Genomic DNA, 24,388 nt, shown 5'->3' on the forward strand with positions numbered 1-24,388 from the left:
TTCCTTGCAAAATATGAAATTACAATTTTGAAAACTCTGGGAAAAGATAGTTAAAAAATCTATTATGCAAGTTACTTTTTTATTTAAAAAGGAAAGTAAAAAAATGTATTAAGGCCTTGCTTTTAAGGAATAAAAAGATATACCTAAATTGCCTCATTACTGGCTGCAGTTCACATGTAAAAAAGCTAAGTATTAAAACCTATTTACAGATTTGAATTCATTCAGAATAGCATAACCTTTTGTAAGATGATTGACTGATTTTCTGACCCCATATCTCTTTGGAGATTAAATCAATTATTTTTACCTAATATTTACTTTTACAGCACATCTATATAAGGCAATGCCTTGAATGGATATGAATTTGATAAGTGTACTAAATGGCAGTGTTCTGTCTTTATTTGCACCTATACTTACATTTAAGAGGCTGGTGATTGCATCAGGTTGCACTTTGCTAACATCATCATAGCATGGCCACACTATTTTCCTCTTACTCTGGCGAAATGAACCATCCATTTGGTCAGCTTCCTCTGAAGTGCTGCATTTTGCAGTAACCATGGTCCAGTCATAGGAAGGACCTGTGGCCAAGGTCTCTTCCATATAGTAATCCCACGTTTTCAGGCTGGACATATTTACACTTGGTTTTAATGCCTGTTTGAAACAAAGCCCAATATATTACAGTGTCACATGGAAATTTTCAGAGTTTTCCCCAACACAAATCCAATACTTTACATTTTATAGACTATCCTCCTGAACTGAACGTAGCACTGCAACTGGTGTGTGCTGATCTGGAATTACAATTTTCAGTGCATGACTGTGGGATACAACTCAATAAAAGATGTCAGATCAAGGAAAATAAATAGTTACTTACCCCACAGTAACTGTACCTCTTCAAAATATGTTGTCCATATGTAAGCCACTGGTAGGGTGCATACGCCCCACACTTTTGAGTTCTGATTCTTTTGGCCAGCAGTGTCCATTGCGGCCAGGCCTGCCCTCTGAGGGCATAAAGGGTGTGGCAACCCGAATGTCCCTCAGTTCCTTCGCCAAAACACAGTGTAGATGTTATAGGACAATGCAGTGGCAGAAAAGGAGGACTGGTTGTGGAATATACGTGGAGAACTTGTATCAAAGAACCACAGTTACTGTAAGATAAACAACCATTTCTTCTTCTTTGAGTGCTTGTCCACATATATATTCTACTTTTGGTGACTAGCAAGCAGTGACCTAGCTCACAGGAGGTGGATGCTAGGAGTCTTATCTGAACAATGATTGTCAGACAACCCCCCTGAAATGGACATCGAGAGGGCGGTCTGACAATCATTGTTTAGGTAGCTGAAATGGACATCAGATATTGATGCTTCTACTGTGAGTTATGCTGCATGACTTGAGCTCTTGTGGAGTGGGTCTAAGTTGGCTATTTCATAGCACAATATATTTAGAAATTTCTCTGCATTGAAACGGCCTGACCTGTCGTCATAAACTACAAATAATCTGGGGGATACCGTAAATGGCTTAGTCCTAGTCATGTAGAAGGACAATGCTCTGCATACATCTAGGGTGTGAAGCTGAGCCTTCCCTTTCCATAAATGGGCAGATGTATTATTTGGTTGAAATAAAAGTCACAGGCTACCCTCAGGAACAATTTTGATTTAGGTCTCAAGGGGACTCAGTTTTTACGAAAAACTGTGTATGAAGGTCTGGACATGAGAGCTGATAGCTCCCCTACCCTTCTAGCAAATATTATTGCAACTTAAAAAGGGATATACCTGCATAAGGCCATTCAGGAATCTAGCTACTGTAGGGTGTGAAAATGTCAAATGTCTATGTTGGAGGGTGGACTGCTGAGATGGCTGCTAAATGGATCCTCAGGGAGATCAGAGATAGTTCAGCGCTCTTTAAGGGCAGAAGGTAATCCAATATGTAAGGTTATCTGGGTGTTCAGTGGAGACAACTGGTATTGTTGAGCCCAGACAGTGAATCTCTTTCCTTGACTGAGCAGGTAAGCCTCACAGAGTCCTTTCTACTGCGGATAAGATTATTTTGTATCTCAGTTGAACAGGTTTGCTCTACTTATGTTAACCAGCCAGCATTCATGCCATGAGGTGCAAGAAAGAGGGATCTGGATGGAGAATCTGTCCTCAGCTTTGGCATACCACATTTGGGTGCAGAGGCAACTGACTTGGAAGTTGAATGAAGAGATTCGTTAGGTCTGAGAACTGGGACTGCCTTTGCCATGCTCGTGTTGTTATGATGATCATCCTAGCTAAGTCTTGCCTGAAGTTCCTGAGAAGTCTTGGGATCAATGGAATTGGAGGATAAACATATATGAGGCCTGAGAACCAGAGGACCAGGAATGCATTGGACAGATATCTCTGACTTTGCCCTCCTCTGGACAAGAACTTGTGGCACTTTTTCTTTCATTAGTGGCAAAGAGGTCTATGGTTGGATGACTCTACCTGATAGATATGTCTTGGATAACAGTATCCTTTACTGACCACTCATGGTCACTGGCAACTGTCTGCTGAGGTGATCCATCAGCATATTTTGCAACCCTGGTAAGTGTAAAGCTATTGGAGTAATCTTGTAATTCCATGGATTTGCTGTTTCTTGACATAGAGCAAGTCTACATCACTGCTTAAGTTGATCTAACTTACATCGCTCAGAGGTGTGAAAAAGAGACCGCCCCCTATCCCCGAGTGATGCAAGTTTCATGTTGTCCACACCGGTGCTGTATCAGCAGGAGATGCTCTCCCACCAACATAGGTTCCACTTCTCGACAAGGTGGAGTAATTATCTCGACAGGAGAGCTCTCTCCCATCAGCATAACGCGTCTTCACCAGGCGCACTACAGCGGTGCAGTGGCCTTGGTGCAGCTATGCCAATGTAGCACTGTAGTGTAGACTTGCCCATAGAGGGGTGGATCTTGCTCCCCGGTTTGTTTATGTAATACATTGGTATGGCTTCATCTGCCATGATCTGAATTGTTAGACACTTCAGAACAGAGAGGAAAACTGTGCATGCTAAACAAACCTTAGTTCTCAAATGTTTATGTGAAGCTGGGTTTTTTGAGGAGTCCATAGGTTGAAAGTTGTCTAAATGGGCTTCCTTTCCCACCAGGGGAGATATCTGTCACCAGAGTATTTGATGGCAATGACGGAGAGGGACCTATTGCAGGAGTCCTGGCAGGACCTGCATTCTCATATTCAAGTGATGTTTGTTGGGTTGATATACCAACTTTAACCATCCTTACCTGCAATATAGGCATGCTGAGTTAGATATGTGCAGGAGGCCATGTGCCCTAGGAGTCAGACAAATTCTTACAGATATCTCGTGTTGAGCTAGCAGGTGGTTGGCCAGATTGCCTATGGCTTGAATCTTTCTTGGGGCAGATAGGTCACTGCTGTTGTGGAGTCCACAACTGCCCCTATAAATGCTATCCTTTGAACAGGAACTAATACGGACATCTCTTTTCAGAGTAGCAGCTGTGTTAGTCTGTATTTGCAGAAAGAAAAGGAGTACTTGTGGTACCTTAGAGACTAACCAATTTATTTGAGCATAAGCTTTCGTGAGCTTTAGTTGGGGGCTGAAGGTGATGGCTAGTGGCGTTCTGTTATTCGTTTCTTCACTTCAGCAGGTGGGTATTGTTCCCATTGGTCCGCATTTGCTCCAACCCCTCCGACAGAGGCAAACACCTACAAGATCTCTATCAAGCATTCTTACAACTACAATACCCACCTGCTGAAGTGAAGAAACAAATTGACAGAGCCAGAAGAGTACCCAGAAGTCACCTACTACAGGACAGGCCCAACAAAGATAATAACAGAACGCCACTAGCCATCACCTTCAGCCCCCAACTAAAACCTCTCCAACACATCATCAAGGATCTACAACCTATCCTGAAGGATGACCCATTACTTTCACAAATCTTGGGAGACAGGCCAGTCCTTGCCTACAGACAGCCCCCCAACCTGACGTGAATACTCACCAGCAACCACACACCACACAACAGAACCACTAACCCAGGAACCTATCCTTGCAACAAAGCCCGTTGCCAACTCTGTCCACATATCTATTCAGGGGACACCATCATAGAGCCTAATCACATCAGCCACACTATGAGAGGCTCGTTCACCTGCACATCTACCAATGTGATATATGCCATCATGTGCCAGCAATGCCCCTCTGCCATGTACATTGGTCAAACCGGACAGTCTCTATGTAAAAGAATAAATGGACACAAATCGGATGTCAAGAATTATAATATTCATAAACCAGTTGGAGAACACTTCAATCTCTTTGGTCACTCGATTTCAGACCTAAAGGTTGCAATATTAGAACAAAAAGACTTCAAAAACAGACTCCAACGAGAGACTGCTGAATTGGAATTAATTTGCAAACTGGATACAATTAACTTAGGCTTGAATAGAGACTGGGAGTGGATGTGTCATTACACAAAGTAAAACTATTTCCCCATGTTTATTTCCCCCACCCCTCACTGCTTCTCGGACGTTCCTGTTAACTGCTGGAAATGGCCCACCTTGATTATCACTACAAAAGGTTTTCTGCCCTCTCCCTCCTGCTGGTAATAGCTCATCTTAAGTGATCACTCTCCTTAGAGTGTGTATGATAACACCCATTTTTTCATGTTCTGTGTCTATATATAAATCTCCTCACTGTATTTTCCACTGAATGCATCCGATGAAGTGAGCTGTAGCTCACGAAAGCTTATGCTCAAATAAATTGGTTAGTCTCTAAGGTGCCACTAGTACTCCTTTTCTTTCTGGACATCTCTTTGTTTACTTTTAGTCCTAAAGAAGCAAAAAGTTGCAGAGTTTGCTGTATGGAGTCAGTCATCTGTTCTTGAGACTTCCTGCAAATGAGCAAGCCCTCAAAGTATGGATGAACCCAGACTCTGTTTCCTGAGATAAGCTGTCACTACTACTAGGAATGTTGGCCCAGATTTCTAAAGGTATTTAGGCATTGCAATATCCGCCTGACTTAGAAACCTAAGTTTCATTTTCAAAAAAAGTTTCATTTAGGCACTTAAGACCCTAAGTCTCATTGACGTTCAATGAAATTTAGGCTCCTAAGTCACTTAGGCATTGGAATGCTGAGCAGACCAATGCCTAAATACTTTTAAAAATCTGGGCCTTTGTGAATATAGCTGGCCACAGGTGGTGGCTTCCTCCTTGCCCCGGGGGTGCTCAACCCCTGCTCCACTCCAGGCTCTGCCACAACTCCACCCCTTCACCCAAACCCCCAACCCCATCTTGCCCTCGCCTCACCTCTTCCTGCCCAGTTCCGCCCCCTCTCCTGAGTGTGCCCTGTCCCCACTCCTCCCCCCAAGCACCTTCTGCACGCTGTGGAATAGCTGATCGCAGTGGGTGGGAGGCACTGGGAGGGAGGAGGAGGAGTTGATTGGCGAGGTTGCCGGCGAACGGGAAGTGCTGAGGGGGAGGAGGTGGGAGCAGGCTGTCGGTGGGTGCAGCCCTGAAGCACTCATGGAGTCAGCACCTATGCCGCTGCCATGCTCCATAGACTGAATGATAGGACCCTGTTTTGGTAGTGGGAATTGCTTATCTGAAACCTTAGATATTTTCTGTGGGTAGGATGAATTACTATATGAAAATAAGCATCCTGGAGATTGAGAGCTGAACACCAGTCAGGTGGATGTAGGATGGAAATGATCGAGGCCAGGGTTACCATCCTGAACTTGAGCTTGTGAATGAAGGTGTTCAATTGTCTCAAGTCCAGAATAAGGTGCCAGCCACTCTTCTTCTTGAGAATTAGAAAGCAATGGGAATAAACCCCATTACCCTCTGTGTTCTGGACACACTATTTCCACCGTTCTGAGATTTGGGGTGTGTTTACACTGGAGCTGAAGGCATAATGGCCAGCTAAGGCAGATATATCTATGGTAACTGTGCCAAGCTGGCATACTAAAATAGCAGTGTAGCTGTGGCTACATGAGCAGTGTGATGGGCTAGCCACCCTGAGTACAATCCTGTCTGAAACTCTAAGCAGGTACTTGGATCGGTTGGCTTGTCCTGCTGCCCGTGCAATCATGGCTACGCTACTATTTTTGGAATGCTACCTTCGTAAGAGCTAGCACGGGTATACATACTTGAGCTCAAAATTACATCTCCTGCACCAGAGTCGACCTATCCTCAGAAGTGACTGCACCTCCAGATGTAGCATGCTGTCATGAGATGGGTCTCTGAAAAGTGATGGGGAAAATAGGTGGTGGGTGGGGAGTGTCTGGAATTGGATTGAGTAGTCCACCTCTATGATTTGCATGACCCAACAGTCTGTAATGATGTTCCAGACCCCACAAAAATAAAACAAATGGAGGGGATATAAGCGGGAAATCCAAGAGAAACTGTACACTGCCTCCGACCAAAGAGCCAAATCTGCTGCTTTGATGATGGGCAGGGCTAGTGAGAAGATGGTAGTAGAGGCACATGATTTCCTCTTCTTACATTTCTGTTGCTTCCTGGGTGGTTCAGGCTGTTGATAATGAGGACAGTATTGGCTGCCTTTGATGTGGTTGAGGCTTAAAGAACTTTCTCTTTGGTGCATGAGTTCAGACTCTTAGGAACTGCAGTGTCACTTGAGAGTCCTTTCACAGAGCATACAAGCCTCATTAATCTTTACATTAAAAAGTTTCTATACTTCAAATGGAAGATCCTCAATTGTAACTTGTACCTCTCATTTGTAGCCTTGATGATGAATAATATTTGCAGCCAAATAAACTGAATTTCTTGTATCTGTCTTGAGGTGTAAATTTTTGCTGACTCTGTGTTTTGAAATGCTTTGAAGTTGTCTGGGAGTGAGGTAGATGTGGCTACCATAGCCTCATCCAGATACAACAATGAGATAGGCGCTTGTATGGGGTGGGTCCTCTGCCAGCAAGTCCCCATCAGAGCCCTGATCACTCTGTCCAGTCAGCAGCTCTGTAGTCATGGTTGGCTGTAGCCCTTTGTGAGGTGGGGGAGAAGGTTATCTATCCCTGGACTAGGTTGCATCCCTCTTAGAGCTCTATGTCTGAAACAATAATAATGAGTCCTAGACTCCCTCTCTGAAGCATATGGATCTGAATATCTAGACCCCAGGGACTGAACTGGTAATGCCCCCTGCTAGTCTCAGAGCCTGGGAAAGAGAAGAAGTGCTTCTTTTGCAGGGTTGCAACAGTCTCAGATGGAATGCTGGGAGCATCACCAGACTGCACTCTGATTTGTATGTGCACAGTACCAGAATGGGGGTAGCAGCTGGTTGCAGAGGAAGTACTTTCTATGCTGATAATAATGGTGAGTCCAATAATGAGGAGACCATAAGGTCCCTTAAGGCTGGGTAGGATTTTGGAACTGAGTATGCTGGAGCCATGGGTAAGTGTATGGACAATGTTGGTACTGGGGCTATTGGCACTGGAGCACTCAGGGACAACGGGTTGGTAATGGGTAATTTTTTGAAGTACTGAGGAACCTGGTCTTGATGCACAGTGATGGGTGCCAAGGAACCCTCACTGGGCCTCGAGCTACCTTTTCCCAAGAAAATTTGAGGTGATTTCTGGTTTCTCAAGGAAGGATCTGATAAAGGAGACCTGGATCATTTTCCTTTGTGGGCTTGGTGCTCTTTTCTCCCCTTATCCTCTGCGGATTTACCAGCTAACAAATTGTGAAGTAGTTATCGGTTTACAATACAGTGGGTTGATTGCACAATGTGTGAGATGCTCCGATACTGCAAATTCCAGCTTGTAGCCACAGGTGGTGAGAAGGAACAAGCACTCATAGAATAAATTGTTACTTACCTTTCAATAACTACAGTTCTTTGAGATGTGTTGTCCATATGTATTCCATGATCTGCCCTTCCTGCTACCATGGAATCTTTTAATACCTGCATCTTTTACTAGTTAAGGATTTGAGGGACAGTTAGGGTCACACCTTGCCCTTTATGTCCTCAGCTGGGAGACAGAAGGATACTCGGGGCACAGGTGCAGCTCCAATGGATTCTGCTGGCCAAAGAATCTGAACTTGAATGCATGGGACACATGCACATCAACAGTGGAATATACATGGAGAAGAATGAGCCATTCTTATCTGTCCATCTTTTCAGCTAACAAGATAATAAAATGGAGGCACCCAGTGTGTATGTACAATTCCTTCATGTCTCAGTTGGAACCCTCATAACCTCTCCCATTTCCTCTATTTTAAAGGAACCCGCAATCCAGGTCCTACATCATGACTACGATTCAATTAGCTGAACAGGGGAAAATCTCCCTTTATTAATACCAACTGATCAGAGGTGCTAATTTTATAACAATAGAACACATGTATGGAAAATGAAACAGATATGGTTCCCCTAATTGAAATATTTATACATGTTTTGTTGATCAAGATTAAACTACTTTATAAATAGCATTAAATATGGAAAGCAATGCATCAATATTATTAATCTGTGTGTTGCCAGGCATACCTTTAATATTTTACTGAATGTTTTAATTTAAAATTGACAAGTATTGTTCATGACGCTGTACTTTATACCTAGAAAATAATTCTAACTAGAAGGGATATGGGTCATAGTGATAAATATTGACACTATAAAATTATTCAAGATACAGCTAAATGTGATCAATATATGATCCTATCAGGCAATGATATGACATGTCATGCAATGTATCAGGACCTTATGAAACATGTCTCACTACCAATGGAATTTATATTTACTTTTAACTTGTTTCCTCATAATTTTTATTTAGATTTACTTTTTATGGTCTTGTGAAAATGTTAAGATTGCTCCTGCAATCATTATTCACATAATTAATCTTATGTCATGCACCTAAGTAGTCTTCTTTACGTCAGTGGGACACGTGTGGATGAGTAAATGTTCTAAGACTTGCCCCTTTACAATTAACCAATATGAGTTTTAAATAATTTGCATGACTAGTGATATAAACTAGTGAGAAATTCCAATGATGTATTAATATTTCTTAACATTTCTTAAACAGGTTACTTAGCATAATAAATGTCTGAAACTAGTCTAGACCAATTCAACAAGTGGCAAACTACTTAGAGAATCATTCAGAATAACAAACAACATAAAAGTTTCTATATCATACCTCTGTTTCAACAGGTGCATATAGGTAATTGAAGAAAATTGGGCTCCTTTTGTGCATTTTTTCAATACATTCCCAAATACAGATTCCCTTTTTGGCATGTATGTTTCCTTTATCTTCAAACAATGTCCCTATAGGAAAAAAAGGTAAAAGAAGGATTTATAGTTACATGTAACAAATGGTAAAGCAGATGGATTTGGTTTTATGACATTTATCTTGAAATGAAAACATTGCAAAAATGCCTAATACTTAAGAGGTCTGAATTGATGAAAAGAACAGTAAAGATTTTTATGTGGTGCAGGGTAAATGCCATTCTTGCTGCCTGAACACCAACTTGATATGAAAATAAAATGCGACATTTGCATTCTTATTCTGAAGCCTACTGCAGTACTTGAGGTATTGTTAATGAGGTTTGTTCAAAATTTACTTTTTGTTTTTGCACTTAAGTGGCAATTTAGTGTACTATATATACACATTAAAAATGTTGTAATCATTCAGTAACTTATGATACATTGTTCTGCTATTGTGCAATATCACCATCTGAAATGTGGACTGGGAAGTACAAATCCAAGAGCAGAGACTTGAGATGAAATCCAGGCTCCACTGAAGTCAACGGTAGTTTTGTCATTGACTTCACTGAGGCCACTATTTCCTTCTTGGTGTGGTGATATTTGAAAGCATCACCACACTGTTGGGAGTCTCAGAACTATGATAAAATGACATTAGTTTAAAAAACATACAAATCAGTATTTTGTGCAGAAATAGAATGGTTGCTCAGTGCCTGGATTAGTTTCATGGTTGTTTGGAATTTTACAGAATGCATTAAATTGACTGCTTGCCATGAAAAACATGATTTCTCTGTGAAAACTGTTAATTTCAGAGTTTACACTACCCGCTTTGCTTCTTACATATGGTCAGAGACAAGCCTGAGAAAGGTGGATGTGACTGAGTGATCAATCTGACAGAGGTAGGGCTGAGAATGCAGAAGGGAGGTGGGGCCTTAGAAGAAGCAAGTTAGTCTGCAAGAGATAGAGGAAGAAAGTAAAAGAAAAACACAGGAGTTCATGAGGAAGGGGAAAAAGGCTCTCCTTTATGGAAATGCCATACAATCTCATGAAACCCAGGACTTCTTTTCTGTAATTTAAAAAAAAAACAATAAAAACCAAAAGTTCTTTAGAGAGCAGGCAAATGAAAGTAGAAATTGTATTAAGTGAGTGGATTGGAAAGTGAAGCAAGGGTCTGGCAATTATAACTATTCTTTCAATTTCTCTTACCCTTTTATTCTTTCCCTTTTAGCATGGTTCAGGAATTATTCATTCACAAATATAACTGCCAATGACTCTGTACACAGAATTAATTACAGTACACCCCAGGCACTTACACAGCATATGGTAAGTTTTTCTATGTTTCTAGTTTGTTGCAATGTAATCATTAGCACCATCTCACAATGGAAAGACTCCTATGAACTAAATATTAATTAAAAGCGAAAGTGTAAAATAATAAAATGAAAAAAAATGAATGAGCATCAACCACATTCTTCTACACATACCATGTTCTAGTCTTTCATAGTCTGAATCCAGAAGAAATGTTTTAAATCTATTTGATACGTAGTGGAAAGCTAAGAACTTCAGGAAATACTGATTGAATTCAAACTCGGTTGGATACTGGTTGTGAATCTACAAAATACATACAGAAGGGAAAAAAGACATTAACTACAGTAAAACAAGAATGTTTAAAGCACAGTAAGGTAAAATATAATGAAAAAGTAATAACCCTGTGAATGCTGATAACAAATATGTACTTAAAGGCCATTGTCTTACCTACACTCCTTATGGATCCATTTATGCAGGTTCTTTTTCTGGTATTTTCATTTAAGACATTTTGTAGCTGAGGTAAACCATGGAATGTTTGCTCCATCAAAATACTAGAGCAGGGGTCGGCAACCTTTCAGAAGTGGTGTGCCGAGTCTTCATTTATTCACTTTAATTTAAGGTTTCGCATGCCAGTAATACATTTTAACGTTTTTTAGAAGGTCTCTCTGTAAGTCTATATATTATATAACTAAACTATTGTCGTATGTAAAGTAAACAAGGTTTTCAAAATATTTAAGAAGCTTCATTTAAAATTAAATTAAAATGCTGATCTTACGCCGCTGGCCCGTTCAGCCCACTGCCAGCCTGGGGTTCCGTTCACCTAGGCTGGCAGCAGGCTGAGCAGCGCCTGCAGCCGGGACCGTGGCTGGCAAGTGGTTCAGCCCACTGCCACTCAACCTGCTGCCAGTCTCGGGTTCAGTCCGCTGGCTCCTGCCAGCCAGAGTTCTGGCTGCCAGCCCCGCTCAGTCCACTGCTGGTCTGGGATCCCAGCCCTGCCAAATTGAGTGGGTACCTACCTTCTCCCTGGTTCGAGCCCATTCTCTTCCTCTTTCTCTGCACTGAGCTGAGGATGGGAGTGCACTGAGCACAGGGCTGGGGGTGAAGGAGGAGGCTGGGGGTTGGGGTGCAGGGTCTGGCCAGGAGCTAGAATGAGGGAGGGGGCTCAGGGTTGGGGCAGGAGGTTTGGGTGTGGAGCGCTTACCTGGGCAGCTCCCATTTGGTGCGAGGGGTGCAGGTGGGAATGTGGGAGGGAGCAGGAGCTCCTGTTTGGTGCTCAGGGTAGGGGGATGCAAGAGTCAGGACATAGGGTATGAGGGGGCTGGGTATTTGTGGGGGGTGCAGGAGTCAGGGCATAGGGTGTGGGGGGGATGTGTATGTGTGGGGAGTACTGGAGTCAGGGCTGGGGTTGTGGGGAGTGCAGGGATCAGGGCAGGGGGCTGGGGTGTGTGTGTGTGAGGGGATGTAAGGGTCAGGGCAGAGGGCTGGGGGTGTGGGCTGGAGTCGTGCGGGAGCTCCCAGCCCCCTGCCCAGAGCAGCTCATGGCAGGGGGCTGGAGGGGATATGCACTGATTCCACCCCCCTTCCCCAAGACCCCCACCCCCACCTCTTCTCCGCCTCCTCCCCGGAGCAACGAGCGCGCTGCGGCTCCGCTTCCCCCCCTCCCTCGTAAGGGCCATCAGCTGATCAGTGGTAGGGAGAGGAGGGGCAGGAATGCAGCACGCTGGGGGAAGAGGCGGGGGGAGAGGGGAGCTTGCCTGCCCTGCAGCAGCAACCAGCAGAACCAAGCTTCTTCATTCTGCCGGGGGGGCGGAGCAAAGAAGAGCGGGCCGGGTCGGGCAGGATTTTTAATGGCACGCTGCTGCCTGCCGGGGTCCCAGCCTGGGTTCAGCAGCAGGCTGAGCAGGGCTGGTGGCTGGGACCCGGCAGGCAGCAGTGTGCCATTAAAAATTGGCATGCGTGCCATAGGTTGCTAATCCCTGTACTAGAGTTTAGATAGTGTGATCCTAATTTTCAATTTAAAAGCACAGCAGTTTTTCTGCATAAACAGTATAGCTATTTTTGGCTGCTTTAACAGACACCACTTTTATAAAAGCGATTTCATATTAGGCTTAGTCTCCATTTTCCAAAGTAATTGCAAAGTTTGGTAAATTTGCCCCTAGCATCGAATTTCGTTCATCTGCAATGAGCATCTAGTATCCCACATCCAGCTATACTCATGTTAGGCCAAAGTTAACTTGGATAAATGTGACATTGCTTTATATTGGAATGATAGTTAAGTAAGTAACGAAAGTTCAGCGGACCTGAAGAAGAACCTGTGTAGCTTGAAAGCTTGTCTCTTTCACCAACAGAAGTAAGTCCAATAGGAGATATTAACTTAAGAGACAAGTTGAATGAGGTAAATAAATAAATCTTCAAGGTATTGAAAGTTACAAGAACACTGTCAAAGTATGTTTCATAATTTTGAAAATAATCCCCTTTTCATCCTATACATTTATGATCACTGTGAATCTTGAACAGGAGATTTTCTTTAATTATATTTTCTTCTCTATCACATATGGTTTGTTATTTAGAATTGCCTAAGAGTGCTAATATGCTAACAATTTACAAAGAATTATATGGGCTTTTCAAATAGACAAAATAGAAAAAAAAACCTGAAACTCCAAATTTGGGGTCCATCAGTCTGGAAAGAGTCTCTTTAACTTGCACGTGCCAAAGTCCACAGTGTCTCCAGATTGTCCTTTACTTTTATCTTCCTCATTTCCAAGCCAGTTACCCTTCTGGCTGATGACTGGATGATACTCTCTCTGAAATGTCACCTAAAAGAACTGCTGTTCAGTGACATCAGATGCTCACATTCAGAAGTTGAATGCATTTCCTATAGAACCCTGATGCCCAGCAGATAGGAGCGAAAGATGGTATCAGAAATCAAACTCCAGCTTCTTGAATGATAGTGGAGACTACTACCAGCTAGACTCACTGTACCCTTAATACCAGTGATATTTTCAAATGAAAAAAAGAAAAATCTCATTTGCCTCTTCATGTTTCCTTATAATCTGGCAGTGAATAGCTCAAGCTACGCAATGGGAATTTCTGTGCTCAGCACCTCTCAAGATGAGGCGCTCTGGTTGTTGGGGAACTACAGTCTAGAAAAGGAATTTTGACTCTCAAAAATTTCTATTAAAATATTAATTGTTTTAAAACTCTGTATTCTGGAACCAGATAATTTCCTAATATTGTCCTGGAGACTTGGAGTTTAGAATGCATAACCATCTGAAAACAAGATTATTCATCTAGTATTAATCTACAGGGAATGTTTGTAGAGCCAACAGGACTCTCAAAAGTAGTGTAACTGGATATAAATCTATTGGTAAACACATATATTGGTAAACACATATATTAGGGCTGTCAATTAATCGCAGTTTTAATCGCACGGTTAAACAACAGAATATCAATTGAAATTTATTACATATTTTTGGATTTTTTCTACTTTTTCAAATATATTGATTTCAATTACAACACAGAATACAAAGTGTAAAGTGCTCACTTTATATTATATTTGCACTGTAAAAATGATAAACAAAAGAAATAGTATTTTTAAGTTCAACTCATACAATACTGTTATGCAATCTCTTTATTGTGAAAGTGCAACTTACAAATATAGATATTTTTTGTTATATAACTGCACTCAAAAACAAAACAATGTAAAACTTTAGAGCCTACAAGTCCACTCAGTCCTAGTTCTTGTTCAGCCAATCACTAAGAGAAACAAGTTTGTTTACATTTACGGGAGATAATGGTGCCGGCGTCTTATTTACAATGTCACTTGAAAGTGAGAACAGGCGTTCGCATGGCAGTTTTGTAGCTGACATTGCAAGGTATTTACATGCCAGATATGCTAAACATTCGTATGCCCCTTCATGCTTCCATGTTGATGATGCTTGTTAAAAAAATGTGTTAATTAAATTTGTGACTGAACTCCTTGGCGGGAGAATAGTATGTCTCCTGCTCAGTTTTACCTGCTTTTTGCCATATATTTCATGTTATAGCAGTCTCGGATGATGGCCCAGCACATGCTGTTCGTTTTAAGAACACTTTCAATGCAGATTTGAGAAAACACAAAGAAGGTACCAATGGGAGATTTCTAAAGATACAGCACTCAATCCAAGGTTTAAGAATCTGAAGTGCCTTCCAAAATCTGAGAGGGATAAAGTATGGAGCATGCTTTCAGAAGTCTTAAAAGAGCAACACTCTGATGCGGAAACTACAGAACCCGAACTACCAGAAAAGAAAATCAACCTTCTGCTGGTGGCATCTGACTCAGATGATGAAAGTAAACATGCGTTGGCTGGCATTGCTTTGGATCATTATCGAGCAGAACCCGTCTGTTATACCTTGACACCTCAATATACACCACTGTCATGTAATTCGGATATGTCTTATACAAAGTATGCCTTGTGAGGTGTCATTCTAAAAGTCTTGATCTGCTAGACAGATTGTATGTGCTATTGTCAGTGCTATTGTCATGTGTGAAGTTATGAAGTTTGGCTATGTATGTGATGTGCTGCTGAAACATGTCCTGAGGTTGTAAACACCTACAAGCAGCCTTTCAGGTATGACCGTAAAAAAGCCAAACAATGTTAATGGCTTATTGAGGAAATTAACACAAGCACAAGGATTACCCCAGGAACTGTATACAACAGAAACCTTTCAGAGATAGCACTACACAGTGGGAACTGTTTGACTCAGGTCACAGCAAAAGAGCTTTCCAGAAGGTGGGGAGAAGATATAAAAGGGGGGAAATGACATTATGAGGGGACCTCACTCTCCCTACAACAACACACCTGGAAACACCTGAGGAGGAAACAAAGACTGAACTGTGGGAAGTGATGGTCCCAGGCTAGAAGGATTTTTAGCTTGTGTATGAAAACCTGGAAAAGCCAAGGCAACTTGTGCCTTAAGAATCTGCCACCTTGTTTATCACTCAGGGTGAGAATTTGCTAATTTATATCTTACCTATCTAGTGTGTTAAGCTCAGTTAGCGTTTTTTGTTTATTTACTAAGGTAATCTTTTTTGATCTGTTTGCTATCCCTTATAATCACTTAAAATTTACCTTTTGTAGTTAATAAACTTATTTCTTGTTTATAACATACCTCAGTTTGTGCAATTCATATCCTGGGGTGGGTGAGGGGCAAGAAGCTGTGCATCTCTTTCTCCACATTGAGGGAGAGGCCAAATTTTTATGAGCTTGCACTGTGCAGATCTTTCTATACTACACAAGACAGTATTATTTAGGGTTTATCCCGCAAAAGAGGTGTGCACGTGAGTGCTGGATGAGTCCTTTCACACAGAGCTGATTTCAGTCTGTGTCTGCAGCTGGGTGTGGCCCTACCTGTGTGTGTGTGCTGCAAGAGGCCAGAGAGCCTAATTCAGCAATACAGGGAGAGGAAATCCGGGCTGGTGGAGCAGCAGAGGCTCAGTGAAACCCCAGTACATCAGGTGGCATTCCGGATGGGGAAGGTCCAACCCGTCACACAATCATCAGCATGGACACATGTTCTCTGGAATTATGGCTGAATCATGAAGGGACATATGAATCTTTAGCGTATCTGGCACATAAATATTTTGCAATGCCGGCTACAACAGTGCCATATGAACACCTGTTCTCACTTTCAGGTGACACTGTAAACAAGAAGCAGGCAGCATTATCGCCTGTAAATGTCAACAAACTTGTTTGTCTGAATGATTGACTGAACAAGAAGTAGGACTGAGCGGACTTCTAGGCTCTAAAGTTTTACATTGTTTTATTTTTTAATGCAGTTTTTTGTACATAATTCTACATTTGTAAATTCAACTTTCATGCTAAAGAGATTGCACTACATACTTGTATGAGGTGAACTGAAAAATACTATTTTTTTTTGTTTTTTATAGCAAATATTTGTAATAAAATAAATATAAAGTGAGCACTGTACACTTTGTGTTATGTGTTGTAATTGAAATAAACACATTTGAAAATGTAGAAAACATCCACAATATTTAAATAAATGGTATTCTATTACTGTTTAACAGCATGATTAATTGCACAATTAATCTTTTTAAACGCGCAATTAATCTTTTTAGTCACGCAATTGCGATTACTTTTTTTAATCGCTTGACAGCCTATATATATAAAAACATTGGACAAATCTGATTCATGATTATGCTACTCTCTCTGGGATAAACTCTCTCTATTAGTCATTATTTCACACTGGATATGGGATATCTTTGTCACACATAATATCCAGAGGATGCACTTTTTTGGAAAGGAAGCATAAAAACATAATTTCTTTTCAAAGTTGGCTGCTTACTTTTATTCAGACCCCACCAATTTTGAGTATTATCCTAGTAGAAATACACAGAGAGCGCTCTGGCAGGTACTTTGCCTTAGGCCTTGTCTACGCTACCGCGGTAAGTCAACCTAAGTTATACTACTTCAGTTACATGAATAACGTAACTGAAGTCAGCGTAGCTTAGGTCGGCTTACCACAGTGTCTACATCATGCTGTGTTGACAGGAGACACTCTCCCGCTGACTTACCTTACTCTTCTCAGAGTACCACAGTTGACAGGAAAGCACTCTGCCCTTGACTTAGTTGGTCTTCACCAGACCCGCTAAATTGACACCACTGCATCAATCACAGCAGTGCCGATCTACCGGTAAGCATAGACATGGCCTTAATACACATTACTAGAGCAGGTTTCAGAGTAACAGCCGTGTTAGTCTGTATTCGCAAAAAGAAAAGGAGTACTTGTGGCACCTTAGAGACTAACCAATTTATTTGAGCATGAGCTTTCGTGAGCTATGAAGTGAGCTGTAGCTCACGAAAGCTCATGCTCAAATAAATTGGTTAGTCTCTAAGGTGCCACAAGTACTCCTTTTCTTATTACTAGAGCAGATGCATTTTGGTTGCTTGCTATTCTACATACCACTTCTGTTTTCCAAAATGTAGACTGATGATTCAAAGTGAGGAAATAAACAACCCAATGTTACAATTACATTAAGAAAGAAACATGTTAGAAAGTTGTCTTGCCATGACATACGTATAATTCTATATATTTAAATGAATGAACATAATATAGAATCTCAATTAGGAACAGAAGATTTGCCATCGTGGATCAGTCTAAAGGTCCATCTAGTTCAGTATCCTGTCTAACAGTGCCAGATGCTTAAGAGGAAGGTGCAAAAATTCCTCAGTAGACTGACGTGGGATAATCTGCCCCTCACAAAAAGTCTCATTCTGATCATTAATATTTATAGACTGGCTTAAGCCCTTAAGCATGAGCTTTAATACCCCTTCCAAAATTTGTTAGCATTAATTATAACAACTCTGGATATACTTGTAATCCATTTCAGTGTCTAACCCCTTTTAGCGTTTGCTAAGAACTTGGCCTGAACAACTTCATGTGGCAATTTCCTTTTATCCGTTTTTAATTTGCCACCTTTTAATTTCATTTTCAAAATTAAGAAGACCGTACGTAAATCTTAAGATGGGGCAATGAAAATAAATACACTATTTTAAGAACACAAGCAGAGCTACCAATTAAATGGATCACCTGAAATATCAATCTCATGGGGCTTTGTCTATCATAACACTAACGCCTCCATACTTATTTTATTCTTGCAATATTCCCAATATTCTTGCTTTTATTTATCATTTCCTTCCTTTCTTTTTCATTTTCCCTCTCAACTTTTCTTTCTGCTCTTTGTTCAGCTATCTCCCTTCTTTTACCCACCTCAAGGAAGAAACATGTTTGTCATTAATCACTACAGTTACAATATATCAAACTAACTGAAAACCCCTGAAGATCATAGGAGTATGCTCAATTGACATTAAATACTCAAATCTGCTTTTATGTGGTCCAGATTTAGATTTTCAGAAATGCTAAAAATCTTGAGTGACAAGGTGGATGAGATAGTATCTTTTGCTGAACCAACTTCTGTGGGTGAAAGAGACATGCTATTGAACTACAGAGAGCTATTCTTCAGGTCTGGGAAAGGTATTGAGAATGTCACAGCTAAATACAAGGTGGAGCAGCTTGTTTAGCATAAGTAATTAACATATGTTTTAAGGGACCATTCAAAGTGAAGTGGTCAGTTAACCCTTCTGCAGTCATTCATAGGTCAAAAAAGGGAGGTTAGTGGGTTACAGATTGTTGCAATGTGCCATACATCCAGTGTGTTTATTAAGACCATTATTTTGAGCGTCCAGCAAAGCTATGAATTTAAGCTCAGACGCTTGTCTTTTGAAGGTGTTGTGCAGGTTTCATTTGAGGACAAGGACTGAGAGGTCAGATACATTGTGTGAAAAGTGTTCGCCCACAAGTGACATGGTGTTTGTCTTTGATTGTTTTTCTGACAGAGTTGATTTGGGAGCATAGTGTCAGATGTGTTAGTTTAACAAATTTCTGAATCTGAATCCATCAAAAAGAAATTAGGTACCAATGCATAGTAGTGATGGATTGGAGTAATATTGGAAAAATCCCTATAGAAATAGATAGGTACATATAGAGTATTTCACACAATGAATTGTCATTTGAATGTCAGCTACTAGGCAGATATCTAAAATATTAAGCCACCTTAGGAACTTCCAGTTCTGTGCATACTTGCTTATTCTGTCCCCTCTATTTCCATAATGCAGACTGCTAAACTCTCATAACAATACAGATGCATAAGACATAATTTTCAAAAATATAATTTTCTCCATAATAAAATTGTGGAAGACCAAGTTTATAAAGGAAAAAGCTTTTCAGATTTCTTTATAAAAAGAAAAAGATTGACAGAATTATAGTGGGATTTTAATGCTTTTATTGGCCTGCACAGATTTAAAAGTGGTCAAATACACTAATTCTGGATAGCAATGCCATATGGAATAATAAACTGACAGATCACAAAAGCTGTATTTACAAATATGCACTCTGACAAATATGTCGTTTCATACATTTTTTCCATGTTAAGAATTTTTCAGTGAATTGCACAAAGGATGGATATTTTTATAGATCAACAGATTTGCTGTTAGTTATGAATTTTACAGTATCCTAATTTCTGCTTAATAAGTAGTTTACCAAATTTAAAGGGCAATAAAAATAAACTTGTTCAAATCCTGGCAGGGATGTAGGTGTAGAGAATGAAATAATTTCTCAGCTGGATCCTTTTCTGAAACTTCTGGAGCTAAAGTAACTGTAGAAATTATTATAATTTACTTCTGCAGGAAAACAATTATTAATCTAAAATACTTGCAGTATGAGAGAACAAAGGTGAATGACATAGTTGCTATTATTTTGTGTGTTTTAACAGTTGATTTCTGCATACTTGGAGATGGGACAGGTGCTAGAACTGGCTTAGGTAATCACTGTTAGCATTTATTTCTCCAGCTGCAGTACAATGCGCAAAATTCAAATTAGAGGTGAGCTATTGGGGTCAAAAGTCCTTGATAAAATGTAGCTCAGACAATCAGAAATGAGAGAATTGTGCGCCCTGGAAATCAAATGTAATAGAAGGTAATTAGGATGATTTAACTGATTACAAATAAACACAAAAAAGATGTCACTAGTCGTTGCAGGTTACTTAACCCCATTAAAAGGTTAGGTATATTTAGTTATCATGTATCAGCTTTTGTCTCCAGTGCAGTCAATGGATTTGAAAGGGATCAGATCCTAAACTTGTATAAAAGGTTGTAAAATTGGTTAACAATGATGCAATTTTCACATAAGCGACCCAAAAATGTAAATCAGGGATTGAGTTTTTAGCACCATTAGATTCCTTTGTAAATCCCACCCTAAATGATAATACATATATAATGAATATCTAAATTGGCTAAGTAAACATGCAGATGTTTCTGATACTGTTACTAAAATAAAGACTAGAATAAAGACTCCTGACGTTCTAGAATTTACTCAGTTCTCTTCAGAATATTCTTTTGTAGATTTCCAGTTTTATAATATCTTTTAGTTTCGTAATTCCAATAAAAATAAATATTAATTTGATTTAAATAATCAAAAAAATTGTGAAATACCCTATAGAATAACTAGTAATCACTAAGAGACTGTTGTTGCAAACACATGAACAGCTGACTAACTTCATGGGAGTAGTCATACTGAGTTCATTGTAACTACTAATGTAAATAAAGTATTTCACATATGTAACTCTTTGCAGGGTTGGGCCCTAAAATTGATGGAGAATTTTATTTAAATTCTGGAGCATCATTTGTTCAGTATACAGTTGAGCTATATTTATCAAAATACCAAATAGATATAACTGAAGTGTAAAATAAGGGGAGCTTCCTGTAATGACTTCATTTTAACCCACCCCATCATCTTAGAAGCAATGAGACTATCTGCCAGATGTTTCTATTGTGAAACAATGATTTAGCATCAATAATTTAGCTGACACCTGGAGATACTGGCATAAACAATGACTTTTTAAAAGATGATGCAGTTCTAATTTAGGAATCACTGTTTCATATGTTTTCTATGTAACTTTCATTGAACAACTGACAAATTTATGCACATTGGCTCTAAAGTTTTTTTGCACTCAAGATGTTAAAACTGAAACGAATGGTTAAAAAAAAAGAGATTTAAAGAGAGACCAAACGTCCTCACTTTTATTTATGGGATATTTGAATATCAGATTGTAACATATCAAATTTTAGGATCAAATTCTGGTCTTGATTATAATATATAATAATAATATATCTCGTTGCACACAAACTAACATAGGGCACTGCTCATAGAAACACCATAGTACAAATATTTAGGATCAGATTCTTCATGACAAATTTCTATGTAAGCATACATATTAATTTGGATGACTTTCAAAAATCATACCCTTGAAAACTGTAGCAATATTGTTAGAATTTGTTAAGTCAATAACATATCATAATGGGCTAAAAGACTATCTTCAGAAACTTTTATGAACTACTCCTAGATAATTTATTCATAGTTATGATACTATATCATATACTTAGCCTACAACCTTTTGCTAAGCGGAGACTAAGAGGTGTATAATATTATTGCACAGACTAAACACTAAGGTAAAAGGCAAGAAATACAGCTTATTGTGTAAAGTGTGTGTGTGTTCAAAATATTAATAACTTGTATCACTTACGAAACAAAAAATAGGTAAGAAAGATTTAAATACACAGTACCACGTATGGGAAGCTGCTACTGTATTTTAAAAATACCCTCACATTAGTTATAAAGCTAAGTTTTTTCTAAATGATACTCACTAGATAATGCAAAAACAAATAGATAATTTACTCTTATTTTTTAAAGGATACCATACAAACATTAATTCTGGTAACTGAATGGCTTATCCTAGAAAAAATAAATAGTTGATTTTACAGAGAAAAATGTAGTTTAGAGTATAATAGAAAAACTTAAATTGGCCACAGAAGATGAGAGAAAAGGTGGGTGAGGTAATATCTTTTATTGGAACAACTTCTGTTGGTGAGAGAGATTAGCTTTAGAGCTGAAGAAGAGCTTGATGTAAGCCTGAAAGCTTGTCTCTCTCACCAACAGAAGTTGAAGATACTACCTCATCTACCTTGTCTCTCTAATATCCTGAGTCAACAATGCTACAACAACACTGCATTCAGAAAAGATGGGCAGAATAGGAAACTTTATCAATGCTTGCCTGAAAATTTCCTTTTTTTGAATAATAAGGTCCACATATGTGCTACAATGGGTACTTCATCCTGCTTGCAGCTTAGGGGCAGAACCAGACCTCTCAGTCACTAGCAACAGGAGAACATGAAGTTCCCTCTAGTTGAGGCAACTTCCCTGGCCAGGATAATTCAAATCTAATTTTTTTAATTACAGATGGTGTTACATACTTGGAGGAAAAACATCCATTTCTCCTACTGCAGAGCATAATAAAGTCTACCAATGATTACGAACTTAAATCCTTGGATATCAATTTCCATCTCTATTCTGGATGATCTGGTTTTCTGCAGGATGAGACTGATCTGTGGACCTTATTACGTGAAGAAAGGAAATTTTCAGGTAAGCATGGATAAATTTTTCTATTCTTTGTGCTAAGGTCCACAGATCCCTTACTTTGGGATTTTCATAGCTGTCGCTCTCCAAGGTGGGAAACAGGATCATTAAATATGGACATTCAAAAAAAGGCACATTATAATTACATAAATAAATATACACACTCTGTTAATAATACCAAGTGTTACTGGCCTTGCCTGTAATATACATCTTCCTCTGGGCATTAAGGTGTGGAGAATACATCTGCCAAAAGAAAGGAAATGGCACTGGCTAAGATTGGATGACCAATATGCAGAATTTGGTGAACAAATGACTATCTAGCAGATCTCAGTACTGGAGTCCTGACTGCTCTGACCTGAGATTGCTTGTGCTCCTAAATACTGCTTAACTAAAAGAAGAATATGTCTTGGATTTCCATAGGGAATTAATGCTATCACAGTTGGGAGAAGTATGTGTCTGAATTAAAAGTACAATAGTGGGTCATTTGAGAAGGTTCCCAACTTCAAATTTAAAAACCTTATTTGATTGTAGATAGTAGCCACTGGGAAGCCTACTCTAATACATAGGACATATAACAACACCTCCTGTGGAGGCTCAAACTGGGTAATGCAGCAAGGGGCAAAATGAGATTCCAAGGTATTTTATGACTTGCAGGGTTGGAATAAGGTTGATGCCCTAATGAAGCATTTGCGATGTTTACAAAACTTCATTTTCTTGAATATGCTGAGAATGTTGTACTACAGAGACGTGACTTTTTTACTTTGACACTCTAATACATCCACAATAAAGCACTCCTGGTGGGAAGGAAGGTTACTTACCTTATAGTACCTGGAGTTCTTTGAGATGCATGGTCCTGATGGGTATTAATTGTGGATGGGGATGTGCACCATGCATCTGAGAATGGAAAATATTTCAATCGCAGTGTTTGTTGGTCCATGCCTACATCCTACACCTCCTTGTACTCTGAACTGAGAGTATAAGGGATGGTGTGAACCAACCGCCACTCCAGTTCCTTTCTACAGTGAATCAAGTGAGAAACCGAGCAGAGGGGAAAGAGGGTGGGTCATGCAATACCCACAGGGGCCACACACCTCAAGGAACTCCAGTTACTATAAGGTAAGTAACTTTTCTTTTTCAAGTGCTGGTCCCTATGGGTATTCACTGTTGATGAGTCCCCAGCAGTGCATGTTGAGGAGGAGGGCACGAGGAAGTGCTCTGCACCGATTGTACCAAAGGAAGCATCCTCGGCAGAAACTTGAAGCAGGGCACAATGTTTAGTAAAAGTGTGAATGCTGCCCTAGTTGGTACTCTGCAGATCTCCAAGAGGAGAATAACTTGTAGGGATACTACTGAGGCAGCTTGGGATCTAGTTGAATGAACCCTGACCATCTGAGGAGGCGGCACCTCCATAAACACATAGCATAGGAGGATGTAGCTGGAAATCCATTTAGAGAATGTTTGAGAAGAGACTGCTTACCCCTTTATCCTCTTGATTATGGAGATGAACAATCTCAGAGACTTCCAAAAGGGCTTTGTCCTGTGTAAGTAGAAGTCTAGAGCTCTTTGTACGTCTAGGGAGTGGAATTTCCTGTCTTCCCTGTTATCATGAGACTTGGACTAGAAGACAGACAAGTGAACAATTTTGTTCAGGTGAAATTCATAAGATATCTTTGTGAGAAACTTGGGATGCAATCTCAGGATACTTTATCCTTGTGAAACACTGTGTAAGAAGGGTCCACCATAAGGGCCCTGAGCTCCCCTTCTCCTCCAGCAAAGCTGTTTGCCATTAGCAAGGCCCCTTTCATAGACAGGTGTAGGAGGGAGCAGGAGGTCAAGGGCTCAAATGGCAGGTTCATGAGTGCAGTTAGCACCA

General features: G+C 40.1%; 1 protein-coding gene across 1 annotated transcript in view; it reads right to left on the reverse strand.

Moving 5' to 3' along the window:
• Positions 1-24,388, reverse strand: part of SBF2 (SET binding factor 2) — a 553,147-nt gene that overhangs the window by 13,201 nt on the left and 515,558 nt on the right. Inside the window, exons 34-36 of the mRNA XM_077818401.1 lie at positions 10,662-10,788; positions 9,116-9,243; positions 415-648 (exon numbers count right to left, since the gene is read on the reverse strand). Of these exons, the coding sequence (XP_077674527.1) occupies positions 415-648; positions 9,116-9,243; positions 10,662-10,788 (489 nt within the window). The remainder of the gene's footprint in view (positions 1-414; positions 649-9,115; positions 9,244-10,661; positions 10,789-24,388) is intronic.

The sequence above is a fragment of the Eretmochelys imbricata genome, chromosome 6 (assembly GCF_965152235.1).
Source record: "Eretmochelys imbricata isolate rEreImb1 chromosome 6, rEreImb1.hap1, whole genome shotgun sequence".
Classification (NCBI taxonomy): Eukaryota; Metazoa; Chordata; order Testudines; family Cheloniidae; genus Eretmochelys; species Eretmochelys imbricata.